Source organism: Zonotrichia albicollis, chromosome 18, assembly GCF_047830755.1.
Source record: "Zonotrichia albicollis isolate bZonAlb1 chromosome 18, bZonAlb1.hap1, whole genome shotgun sequence".
Classification (NCBI taxonomy): Eukaryota; Metazoa; Chordata; class Aves; order Passeriformes; family Passerellidae; genus Zonotrichia; species Zonotrichia albicollis.
This window is the reverse complement of record NC_133836.1, coordinates 2,697,622-2,710,996: the sequence shown is the minus strand read 5'-3', so window position 1 is coordinate 2,710,996 and position 13,375 is coordinate 2,697,622. Positions and strand designations below refer to the sequence as shown.

The 13,375-nt window shown below is 45.3% G+C and overlaps 1 protein-coding gene and 1 long non-coding RNA gene across 2 annotated transcripts in view; one reads left to right on the top strand and one right to left on the bottom strand.

Moving 5' to 3' along the window:
* Nucleotides 1-8: 8 nt before the first annotated feature.
* On the bottom strand, nucleotides 9-12,524 carry LOC141731170 (uncharacterized). The gene is made up of 4 exons (XR_012583123.1): nucleotides 12,413-12,524; nucleotides 9,603-9,774; nucleotides 8,876-9,039; nucleotides 9-7,135 (listed from the first exon to the last, which is right to left on the bottom strand). It is a non-coding gene; the product is annotated as an uncharacterized LOC141731170 (long non-coding RNA).
* The window catches only part of IFT81 (intraflagellar transport 81), a 41,372-nt gene continuing 40,461 nt past the window's right edge, over nucleotides 12,465-13,375 (top strand). Inside the window, exon 1 of the mRNA XM_005491522.4 lies at nucleotides 12,465-12,802. Coding sequence (XP_005491579.2) covers nucleotides 12,659-12,802 — 144 coding nt within the window. The 5' untranslated portion in view covers nucleotides 12,465-12,658. The remainder of the gene's footprint in view (nucleotides 12,803-13,375) is intronic.

Genomic DNA, 13,375 nt, shown 5'->3' with positions numbered 1-13,375 from the left:
TTTTAGCTGGAAAATCCCTCTGAGATCATCGAGGCCAGCCTGTGACGGAACACCACGTTGACAAATAGAGCAGAGCACCGAGCGCCACGCCACTCTTTACTTAAACGCTTCCAGGCTCGGTGACTCCAACACCTCCCTGGGCAGCACGTTGCAATATTTAATCACTTTCTGGGAATAAATTCTTCCTAATTCTTCCTAATGTCCAACCTAAACCTACCCTGGCACAGCTTAAATTACTGCAAGGACCAAACAACTGCCTCCAAAAGAGAGCAGAGCATAATCAAGAATGTCCCCTTTCCCTCCACAGTGACCAAATTCTTTATTTATCCTCTTGCAGAATTAATCTTTGCTATAAAAGCAAAGTTCATGTACCCTCTACCTTGTTCTGAGATACCCAACACAGTCATTATTGTAGAAACATCACTATAACGCTCATAAGAGCAGGTAAAGCATCAGGAAAAGATGAACGGACAATGTGGCAGTGGGAATTTCAGGCACTACAAAACTATTAGGACTCTTTAGTTCAGCTACATATTAGTAAAAAGCCTAATTTTTTACAAAACCAGCCAAAATAGAAAAGACCAAAAGAAGTGGGGAAATGATAGGAATATGAGTGAATATTCAGTGTAAGTTTCAAAAGGAGAATTTGTTCATATGCTAGAACAGAAATACATAAATACCTAGGGTAGTGTTTTCCCACTCTAGATATATAAGATGCTGTCCTATGAATATTAACAAAATTAATGCATTTTTCAATTGCAGATGTAAATACAAGTGGCATAATCTGCCAGCAATATATCTTAAAATGTATGTGGGAAATGGAAATGGCAAACTGCTGGGTTAGCTCAGAAACAACAAAGCTTTCTTAAAAGGAGTGCAGAACACACCTGTTACAATCCTTCTCACCTTGCTTCTACAAAAATAGAACGTGTCTAAATAGAATAAAAATAGAGAATAGAAAAGGTGTTGGAGCACAGATTAATTTACCCTGAATTTGCTGCTCCTTGGATGTACTCTGGCCTTACACATCATAGCACAAAGCTACTCACACAAGTTCAGGGGAGGAGATAGAGGAGGCAAGGCCTGCTTGAAACTAAGAGCAAACAGGAGGGCAAAGCCTCACATTTTAATTCCAATAAATAAGAAAGAAATGCCCAAAAATATTTCACAAAAATGGTAAAAGTACTTTTCATTGTAATTCCTTGGTTCAAGCTAAAAAGAGCAATACAAAGAGAACCCACTGGGCTTTTCAGAAAATGCTTGGTGTCACTGGAATTGTCTAAAATGAGCACGTTTGATCTGGTTGGACCATGGTCTTCAATGGTGAGTTATGAAACTCACTCAGTGGCCTCTTTCCAGAGCCTTGCAATCCAGGGCTGCAGAGAGCTGACAAGGCTGGGGCAGAAAAATGCTCAGCACATTTTTTAGGTGATGCATCTTTTGGGCTTCCTCCCTTCAGGGTCACGCTCTGAGGTGACTTCTGGCTTTCTTCAGGGTGCAGTCAGACAGCAGCAGGTGCTGAAACCAGTTCAGGTTGTGATGTGCTGCCCTTTTTTCCTTCAGCAAGAGCTGCTCATGGTGCTTCTGAGGTGGTTGGCATTTGTCACAGCAGCAGCACTTTTGGCAGTCTGGGGAAGAGGCTCCTTGTCTAAGGGTTAGCCCCAGCTCAGATTCTTCATTCTGATGGTTCTCATGGGACTCACCAGTACACATCAGCTCAGATTCTTCATTTTCATGGTTCTCATTGGACTGGCTGGTGCAACAGCTTGCCAGCAGCACAAAATTTCACAGGATGGCTCTGCAACAATTCCCAACATAAATCAAAGCAAACAGCATTTGCTGCTTCATCCAACCACCGAGAGGATTTTCAGCAGGGATCCTCCCCACTGGTTTCTGCACTTGACACAGCACAATGGGGACAATGATGATGGATCAGCAGGTCTGGAGGAGGATTGTTTTTGTGTGTTGCCATCACCCACCCAGCGAAGCCGAATCGACACCTCACGAGTTGTTTCCCCACCGACGCACTCCCGCGGGCACGCACACACCACAGCAAAGCAGCAATTTTTAGGTGAATCAAGAAAATACATCCTCTGGTCACAGAGTGCCCAGGCTCTGATAGCTTTAAAATCATGTTACTCTAGACCAGCTCTGAAGTCCTGAGCACACTTCAGCATTCTGGACATCAGCATCTTCCATTCTCTGATCAGTACAGAGTGGCAAGAACCATGGCAGCCTTAACCAACTTCCACTTTCTTATTCTATCAAAAGCCTGACTTTCCTGGTGCACAGCTCACATCAGCTCATGGATCAATAGGCAGTCACGGAGCACAAAGCAAAGACAGCCTTTAAATGTGACAATGAAAGGCTGGCAGTGCAGACAAAAATCATTATATTAAACTGAAAGACCTTCTATACCACACAATGACACCAATATCCAAGCTCTGATAACAATACCCATATGCCTTCTGTCTCACACATGCTGGCAGGACTCAAAGTGCTGTATTGTTCTTGTCTGGTATACTTGACTGATCTCTAAGCCCTGTTCACCTTCATTTAAATAAATGATTTGAATAGGAATTTGCTTAGCTGAAGGGTCAGTTCCAGGAGTGGCAGATACCCACAGATCCCTCTGTCATTGCTATTCAAAATTTGTTCTACAGTTGGTTGCCTGTTCAAGTATCAAAAGAGGAAACTTAGGGAGGATATGTCTGGTGTAAAAGCCAGCAGCTCAGCCTTCTGCTTGCTACCCTCTCCAGGTATTCTGAAGATAGAGACACCTAAAGAAAAATTCATTTTCCTCCTTTCTTTTTGGGCTCAGTCCCTGCTGCTCTGCTTTGCCATCTTGATGCCAACAAACCAGAGCAGAGCAAGCTTTTAATTGATTCCACTCTCTCCTGCACATCCTACTGCAAGCTAAGTTTGGGAGACTCTGAGTGGTTTAATCAGAGTTCCTGAGATCATTTGCTTCCCATTCACCAGTATATGATTTGTATTCTCTGAAGGCACTGACTCACTCCACACACCACATTATGACATGTTCTTCCATCTTCTTGCTTGCACAGACATGAAATGCCCTTTTATTCTGTGTTCAGTGGTTCCAGAGATATTTTTATGGGCTAGATTTTAGCCTGCAGGTCAGTCAGGTTTTATTTGAGAGTTTTCCTAACTCCTTCCAGGATCAGAGGTTTCTTGTGGCCCTCAGGGTAGAGGTTATTTCCCATCTGCTCTTGGTGCTATAGACAGAAGCCTCCTCTGCAGCAGCTTTGTGCTCAGAGCTGACCTGATAGAGCTGTCTCATCTCTGTCCAGAACCTGTGTTACATCTGCTCACTTTGTAAACATATGAATTTTTTTGTTTGTAGCTTCCAGATATATGTGCCCCTAACTGGGATCTGGGAATTGAGATGAATTCTTTACTCTTTGGATATTGCCACCAGCAAAATTTTACCTGTGTGAACAAAACCCTTTCACCTTACTTGAATCACACATCTGTTGTGCTATAGTGATTTTACCCTAATATAAACCAGGATAGCTGAATAAGCAATTCTATTGTGCATGGGAGAAATGGTTTTGCTGAGAGGCTGTTCCCAAGCTTTCCTTATTTCCCTTGGTTCCTGGAGGACTAATAAGACTAAAAAAATATAGAAACTTTCCATTTGTCACTCAGGCAGATACAGTCCTGAATGCACAGCCTGTTTGAGTAAAGAATGCCAATTTACACAAAATTTTCAGAGCACTACTACTTACTCTTCAGAAGGCATTGAGGAATGTTTGCACTTAATGGTGTAATTAAATTTTGGGAAGTGAATGTTGTGTTTATTGGCACAGTGAAATCTTCAGAACTCCTCAGAACCACAGGCCAAAAAAGAAACATCAAATGAACAAACTTCTTTTACTTAAATACATCAATGTTATGCCACTACACTATTACCTGGGAAGCTGTCAGTGGGAGGAATATGTTGCTAAGAATAACAGGCAGTTAGGTGGCTCAGGAGAGCAAGAAAGATAAGGGTGATTTTCTTAGTTTTGAGTATCAACTGCTCTCTCTTTATTGCACTTATTTGTATGGGCCAAGCCTAAGCCAAGTCTCTAATTACAGCTGAAACATGAACAGGAGCCTTCTGATATAAATCTTGCTATAGAATAGCAGTGAGAATTTCCACATTTGACAGGTGCTGATCTCTGCCCCATGAATTGGCAGTTTCACTGCTGGTCCCCACAGCCGTGTGCTCACTCACACCAGAGCTGCACAGCTACTACAGGGTAAGATCAGGAGTATTTGAATTCCATCAAGACAGCCATTCCTAGGGGGAAACCCAATCTCCCAAGCAGCCATCCTTGTAAAGGACAGGGCTCCTAAGCAGGAAATATTTTTCCTGTCATTGCATTTTGAGCAATGCCTTGCACCAGAGATGTGTGATGACAAACAGCACATTAGCTGGATGATGTGTAGCTTCCATGAGGGACTTCTCATGTCTTCTAAAGCAAGTTAATGAATGAGATTTAATTACAAACCAAATCAACCTTTGTGGATGCTACCTGAGCAGGAAAGGCACTGAATAGTTTCACTGTATAACACTCAAGACATTAATTACGTGTGTTAATTTTTAAAGAACTAAAAATTAATGAACCTATAATGGGAAACTGTTGGTCATCATCTACTGGGGAGCATCTGGAACCTGATCCAAAGCTCTTCTGAAAAAAGGTGTTACAAAAACCAGTCCTTCAGCCAGCTAATCCAGCAACAGTGCCCTGCCTCAGGCAGAAAGGAACAATCCAAAATAAAAAGAACCTTCTTGCCAGCATGCAATTGTTCAGCTCCTGCCATAACTAAGAGGAAGGAAATGAGGCCTCCTGTGTAGTTAATAAGATTTACCTTCCAAAGGAATCTGGTCCATGAAGACAATCCTGGGTGTAACCAAAGCCCCACATTGCTACCTCAGTATCTCAGCCACATGGCACAGCTTCCTGGGCTCTGGCCTTGGTATTGTTCTGGTAGAAAATAAACACTCAGATCTGCTTTTTAGTGATTCCTCCATTTTATCTTCTTGCCAATGGGACTTGTGAAGGAACTTTATACATCAGAGGTTTGGAGCAAACCTCTCATCCATTATTTTTGGTGCCTGTAGTGACCAACTCCTGGCACGTCAGAGGAAGGTTAGGGAACAAGGCAGAATGTGCAATGTAATTGAAAGCAAAACTCCCTCAGTACCATCCCAGCAGGAGCCTACAGAGGGTGACATTTCAAAATGACTGGCAGTCACTGAAACTTTGTAACAAGCCCTTCAGATTTCATTAACTCAGGAAGCTCATGCATATCTTTCCCGGATGCTGTATGAACAATTACAGCCTTCCTGTTGTTGGACAAAGCCTTTTGCAGACCATAACTCTGTCCACATGAGAAGGGAATGGAATTTGCTCTCAAGTGCTGAAAAACCTCAGCAGAAGGAGCTGTAGGAGGCATTGTGGGCACTAGAGGGGACCTGGCAGTGGGAAACTGCTCTGTTTCTGCAGAAAACCCCAAATTTGGGAGAAGAAGAGATAAAAATGTAGAAACTTATATGTACCTTATATTTTATACGTATCTGCTTCTAAATGATCTAATGAAAGTGCTAATTGACCTAGTTTCTTATGCATATATTTCAAAGCTGGCTGAGAGGAACTAAAATTCATTACAATTCACTTCTTTAGAGTATCAATTCCATCATTTCAGTTGAAATAAAATAGTTTCTAAGTTTTTTTTTTCATTCTTTGGCTGCTGAAAACTAGAAATAGAACATTTTTATCTTGGACATTGTACAGTCATGGGGTTATAACAAAAGATGGCTACCAGGCCCTTCCATCCTGCTCTAGGTCACAGCAGCATTGTTCCATGGAGTCTTTCTCCCAGAGTTTTGTTATCTCACTGAGATTGGCACCATTGAGGTTTTCATGATCTGTGTGGGCAGGATGAAGAGATTGTTCTTTGGTCTGAGGAGGATCCCCAAACATCAGCCTGCAGCACAAAGCACAGACAACCAATCCACCCCACAGGGAAGTGAAATGAACCTCAATGTGATAAATGAACCCACAGAGAACTTCCACATTTTCTTTGCAGAAGAAAACCCCACATTAGGAAAGTTTTTTTATTATTTCAGTCCCTGATTAAAGCTCTCTTACGTGGATGCATTTTTCCTTGACATCTGAATTAATGAGCCAAATGTCTCCAATGAATTGAAGATGAGCCTGTGACACCTGAAGCTGTTTCTATGGCAGCTGCATGGTGGCACGAACTGGAGGCTGTGACTCCACTGCAGGATCACACAGCAGGGCAGCTGGGCAGAAGTCAATTATTTGGGAATTATAATGAGTGTTAGGAGTGTGGCTGTGAAGGAAAGAGCTGTTTTACATACATGAGGTCTATAGGTGCCTAGGCAGAGAGAGCACCTTAACATTTCATGACATTGTCATGTCTCTTTCTTTCAACACACACACAAAAGTAGATGTCTTTCACTCACTTTGGGAGGCTTTCCATGGATTCCTCAGGGAACCCCTGACCTCACAGGTTTTTAACAGTTGCATTATAATTCACACATCATCCTGTTTGAATTACTGTAAAGAAACAAGCTCTTACTCAAGGGGTTTTTGCCACTTAAAGACAGTTTCAACCTGTCCTCCTCAAACGTAAGATAGGGAGCTTGACATTTCAGATTGTTGCAGCTTTCTATAGGAGGAAGCTGCAGAAGGAACTACCCAAACCATGGTCCTGCCACACCTCATCAATCCTTATTTAGCCCCTTGCTTGGGTCAACAGTGCTTGTCATTGTTTGGGCTGAGGGTGAAGTAATTTCCTTCACAATTTTATAAGAAGTTTCATATCTGGATCTGGTGACAGATTGAGAAATCAAGTGTTTCAGCTGGAAGTTTAGTTCAACAACATGAGCCAATTAAACAAGAATGTAAAAGTGGGCAGAAATCTGAATTCTGAATATTGAACTGACATTAACTGAAGACTTGCCTGCATTGGTACAGTGTATTCTGCTGTAACCCAGATCCTGCTGCTTTTGGGGGCCACTTCCTTCACACTGGTACTCACTGAGCTGCTAACATCATCCTCTCCTGTCAGAGTCTGTGAGAAGTGGCTAGACAACTGTCTGGACAAAACAGAAAAGACAAATAAGCCCATAAGAATAAAACATGACAGCTTCTTTACACCATTCTTGAACAAAAGGCACTCCAGGATAAAAGTCAGATGGTCATTTTCAAGTAGGTGAGAGAATTTTTGGATGAGACACATCAGCTGGATCAAATTCTGCCTTGGTTTCACTTTCACACCTTTTGGCTTTGAATTGATGCACATAAGAAGAGAATTTCCATTTTCCCATCCTAAATGACACAGACAATGTGAGGTGACATCCTGACCCTTCAGATGCCATTTGGAAACATCATTTATCTGCAACAGGCCTTGATGTCATCCAAAAACTTTTCCCCATGCTGTGTTGTGTGCACCTAGACTCTTTTTCTGTCACAAATGATAGTGTCCTGTCCATGTTGTTTTTCTTTAAAAGAGCTTTAAAAACATAGGCTTTAATTTTTCAGTGACTATTTTTGTGCCCCATGCTGATTGCTTCAAAAACCTTGGCCTAACATTTTTACTTTCTCATGAATTGAATGTGTTAAGGAGGAAGGACACCTCTGTTCCAAAGCTGACAGGAATGTCACCCAGCTCATCTAACTCATAAAAGCACTGTCAAGTTTGAAAAAACTATTGTATGTTCAGAAGATACTTTCTACATTACATAAAAGTGATATAAAAGGCTTGCTTTGAAAAACAAGCCACAAGCACTTGCACCAATTCAGGTTAACAACAGACTTTTCTGGATGGAGATAAAATAGAATCTGAAGAACAAAAATACAAAGCAACTGATCAATGTTCCTTTATTTATATCCTCTGTTTTGACAGCGTTTCAGCCTTTTCCTCCTGGAGAACAGTGCTTTGGGATAACAATGTTGTTGGAAAGTGGCAGTGGGAACCCAGCTCTGAGCAGCAGAAGGTGGGCACAGAACCTCAGTAAGGCCACTTGGATTTCCTGCAGGTTTGGTCCTTGGTGTGATTGGGATCAGTGTGCGCAATGTCCTGGCCTGCCGCCCTCCCAGGAGAAGGAAACCAACGCCACCAACCTCAGCAGACTTTGTTCAGCAAACTTATCACTGAGAACAGCCCTTGCTTGGCAGCACAGAGCAAAATTTGCCCTTTAGAGGCAATCAATTAGGGCACATTCCTAAAACATCTTATTGTTCTTGGAATCTGCTGCAAGGGGTGACCATTTCATCTGACCATGAACGGGAGGCTCTAAAGAGCAGCCTCTAATCTCAGAAACACTGAGGTAAACCTGACACCAATCAGTGGAGCTATTTTGGATTTTTCAGACAAGAAAAACCAAGCAGTGTGGCAAGGAACAAAACTGTGAGTGTTTCCTAGAGAAAGCTGAGTTAACTCTGCCCAACCAACCCCTCCTTGTTAAATAACATTCTATGCCACACTCCCACCTCAGAGGATCCACAATCCACCCTCCAAGGGGGTCTAACACCACACCAGTGGTTTTGCTGCTGCTGTGGCATCATCTCCCCTTAGGACTACCAGACTTTGCCAGTAACACTCTTGTGGGCTGGGCAGAACACCCAGCACCCACTCCACAGGGCTGGCAGTGCCAGGCAAGGCACAGGGCAGTGGGGTTCTGGGGTTCTGGGGTCATCAATGGCCTCCAGCTTCTTATCCCATATTGCTTGGGACACCATTCTATGTGGTTTCAGCCTGGTTTGTATGAGGTGCTGGGACCAAAGTGAGTGATGAAGTCACTGCTCCTCTCAGCAGAGCCATTGGTGGCACATACCTTGTCACACAAAGCTGCAGCTGCCCAGCCTGTTCTGAGCCAGCTGTGTGCATCTGGCCCAGGGGCAGGAGAGGTGTGAGGCCACACTGACACTGCACACACAGGAGGTGGGGCTGGAAACCTGCAGAGCTCTCAAGGTCCGGCCTCCAAATCCCAGGCTCAGTCTGAAAGACACAAGTTTGGATAAGAATCCATTAGACCCAGATTTAAAGGATCAGGATCCTCTCTCATGCAACACAATACTCTCATAAAAGCACAAAATATACAAACCCTACAACACAGATCTAATGTTGTTCTTCCAGTCCTTTAGTACTTTAAATCACTTACAAATGTAGACATGACAAAACATTCAGAACCAGACAGACTTCTTGGCTGCTGCTATTGTCTTAAATGCCTCAGCTCACAGGAACAAGCCGCGTTCTGCACAAACAGGCTGAATTTTTAAAGATGTCTGTGATCACTCCTTAGGCTTTAGCTGACCACAGTACAGCTGCAAGTGGGAACCAGAAACAGGCTGGGGATGCATTTAGGTACTAGAATAGCCATAAAGAAATTAATTTTTAATATAACACAGTCAGGCCTATGTGTACACACAGCACAATATTTATAATAACTGAAACAAACAAAGAGGAGGGCTCAGATTGCTTGAGCAAGGCAGAAGTATTGTCTCCTCTTCCTAAAAGCTCTTGTTTTCACATTAACATCTTCCATCTGGTTGGGGTCTGACCTCGGCAGCCCGGCCGGGCCGTTCACGCTCCTGTCCGTGCTGTTCCCATATAAGGTGATGTCTCTTCGGGGAGCCGGATTCTCATTCGCTCAGGTTTGTCCCTCTCGGATTTGCTGCTCTCTGCGGCCGAGCTCTGTCACAACTTTGCTCGGCAGCATCTGCACAGCAGCGGCTGCAAAGGGAGGAGAAAGGCGGGAGGGAGCAGGGAAGCTGTGCCTGCAGATCCAGAGAGCTCTGGATTGTTTCCATCCTCCTTCCTCCCCAAGTCACCTCTGCAGGATGTCTTTGCAATAAGCAGCTTCCACAAGCCTTTCCCAAGCTAAAGAAAAGACAAATTCTATGCAGAGAACTGGATGGAACTGTAGAGCTGAACTCTTAGAGCAACTCTCACATCAAACTTTCCTTCAAAATCTGTATCATTCTCCATGCAAACTAATTTGGAAAATGCCCCCAGAATTATACAGTAAGTAAACTGGAACACTGGCCCTCGAGTCTGTAAGACTTGACTCAGACAGCACATCACCCAAACTGAGATAACTTAAGACAAGTTAAGCATAAACAAATCTCAGCTGCTTCCTGTAATATTTACCCAAGGCTGCACTGGGAGTTTATAATCTCTATCTGTGAAGATTCTCTTGTGATAAAGAGGTCAAGGCACTGAGCTAAGCCTTGATTGTGTTCTTTCAGGCAGTAATTGTGAATATTCAGGTTCTGTAAATGCCAAGCAGCAGGGGCAGCCAGGGGGCTGCATGCATGGAGAGCACAAGCCTGGTGCAAGAAAGGATCATGGTAACACAAAACTTTAAGGATGACATGGGAACTCTCTCACCTTCCCCAAGTTGGGAAGTCCCACAGAACTGGGCTCCAATGTGTGATTTTGCTCCTGCCTCCAATCACTTGAGCTTTCAAACATGACAGCAAGTTCAGCCAGTCCAGTTCTAACAAGGTCTGGTCATGGAGTCTCCTTTCCCAGAGTCAGAACAGACTTCATGGGTTTCCATCTCACCATCTCTTTTTCTTCTTATCTTGGCATTATCTAAAGTTTTCATCCTTCCTCTTCTTTAATGTAACAGAGACATGAGAAGAGGGGAATGTTTCTTTCCTCCTGGGAAGGGGAGAGGACTGGAATGGTCTCAATAGAAAGCAAAATCTCAGAGCAGCACCCAGCCCAGATCCCTCTCCACAATGACCACAACTGCCTTCCCCTCAGCACTGAGGAAGGATGAGGATCAGTGTTTACAGAAACAGAGTTTCTCCAGGATTAACTGATGGGGACCTCACAGGCACCTCCATCAGAAATACCATTGTGATCTGCTCCCTCTGTGTTCTACATGCTCAAAATACTCATCGGAGAAAACAGTAACTGATACCAGGAAAGCATGACAAAGGAAAGCAGATCTCTTCTGGGAACTTGTAGGTAAATACGATTCCTAAAGGTCAGTATATGGACTGAAAGCACAAAGGGAACATGATCTGGTTTTAAAGTTCAAACCCAGGAGTCAGGAGACTTGGATTATGTTCCTGGCTCTAGCACAGCTCTCATGCCCAACCACAAGGCACCCGTCCATCCCTTCTGTCACTTCATTTAACCAGTTAAGAGCTCAGACATCAATCAGTGTCACTTCCCAGCCTTCCTGTGAAGACCAATAAATGTTATGAAATTATTGTATGAAGCATTTTCTGTTTCTCAGAAGGAAAAGAGGAGCTAATCTAAGTTAGTCGCAGTGCTTAGAATTGCAAAGTATTACATTTATGGTTGCTACTTACTGAGTCAAATTCTGCAGTGATTTACAACCTGTGCATTTCAATTGGCACCAATTTAACATGACTCACTGCATATTTTAATCCATCATCTGGGGACTCACATGGGATTCTAAGACTATCCAAGAACCTAATTGAAATAGCAGTGAGGCTCCAAAATCCAACTATTTCAGGCCTCAGCATGGCTTTTGAAGGATCTGCGAGAACAAACTCGCAGACTGAGAGATTCCATGAGCAAGTTTGACTTTAATTTATAGTCTGGTTCGGATTGTTTGGTGTTTTTGAAGCTGCTGTCCTTGTTTCAGATTTATGCACTACGTATTTATTGCTGCTTTGAGGCACACTGAAAACTGATGCTCAGCCTCGAGGACATAAATTTGCCATTTTCCCCAGATGAGGCCTGGGCCCAGGACTGGCTGTGCCTGTTCCACACGGATCCTCTGTGCACCTTTCCATCTCCAAGGAATTAAGTAACCATTCACCTGACACGTACATCAGCCACACTTGACATCCCTTTGTGCTGTCAAAGGCTGCCAGAAATCTTAATTGGGTAACTGCAGCAATCTGTTTATACATCTCCTACACATGCGACAACAGCCTCCCTCAGAAGGAGCCGCAGAGCCAAGTTTATCCTCCAGAGGCTGAATCTCGGACCTATTTCTGCCACTGCTCGCACTCGTTCCGTGAAGGAGCCTCAGGAGAGCCCTGCCCTGTGCCCCAGAGCCCTCAGCCGCAACTCCCGGGCCGTTCGCGGCGGGAAGGGGACGGGACGGGGCTGCGGGGAGCAGCGGGAAGGACTGACCGGGGCACGCTGTGGGGACAACGGGAGGGCTCCCAGTGCGGCGGGCTCCGCGCTGCCACAGCCGGCTGTGAGGGCAGCGATCCGCGGTCCGCCAGAAGAGCCCGGTGCCGGTCACCGTCCCGATACCGGTGCCGGTCCCCTCACAGTTCGGCCGCGCCCCTCACGGCCAGGCCACGCCCCCTCATAGCTCGACACCGCCCCTTCACCCCGGGCCACGCCCCCTCCGTGCAAGACCACGCCCACTCACTTCGCGGCCCCGGCCCGGTTCGCGCCGCTCGCCGGTAACGCCGGAAGTGACGCCGCGCCCGTGTCCTGGCAACCGTCCCCGCGGTAACGGCGCGCGCGAGGCTCCGGTCGAGGCCTCCCCGCCAGGGCCCGGCCCGGGCCCCGATCCCGCTGCCCCGATCCCGGCACCGAGGGGCGGCCGGACCCGGTCACCGCCCCCCCGGCATCTGCTGTGTGCCCTCTGCAGAGGCTCTCCCAGGCCGCAGTTATGGGTGACCAAATGCAGGTCATTGTTGAGAAGCTCAATCAGGAGCCCTTCAGGAAGAACTACAATTTGATCTCGTTTGACTCCCTGGAGCCGCTGCAGCTGCTGCAGCTGCTCAGCGATGTTCTGGGGGAGATTGACCCGAAGGTAAGGAGGGCACTCAGGCTGCTCACGCCTCCTGAGGGGGCCTGACACTGGAATTTGCTTTTATTTAAGCCTGGCTCAGTATAATCCTGCACTGTTTGTCTCACCAAAAGAAGCTTGTATGAATTTTCCAGGAAATAAATGTGCCTGGCAAGAATCCTTCCTGCCTGTACGTCTGAGTGCTCTTGGCAAAGCAGCAAATGCTGCTTGGGGCAGGGCGGCAGCATCCCTGCTCCTCAGAGGATGATGACCATGTTTTTCCTGTGAAATTAAAGATCTTGGATGTTTTTCCTGTGAAATTAAAGACCTTGGTTCATACTGACAATCGTGTTCAGTCAAAGCCAGGCTGTGTCCTGCACCCAGGGCAGGAGCTGATCAAGAGCTGAACCTCCCGACTGTGCTGGTGCAATGGAAATTAAATCCCAGTCCTGGGAGGCTGCCAAAAGTGTGTGTGAGATCAGAAGGGACCATTCACACACCTGGGGACTGGGTACCTGTGCCAGGATGTCTGACTTTCAGGGTGGATGTGGTCAGTGTGACTGCACAGATGAGATCCCATGAGCAGGGAGAAGAGAT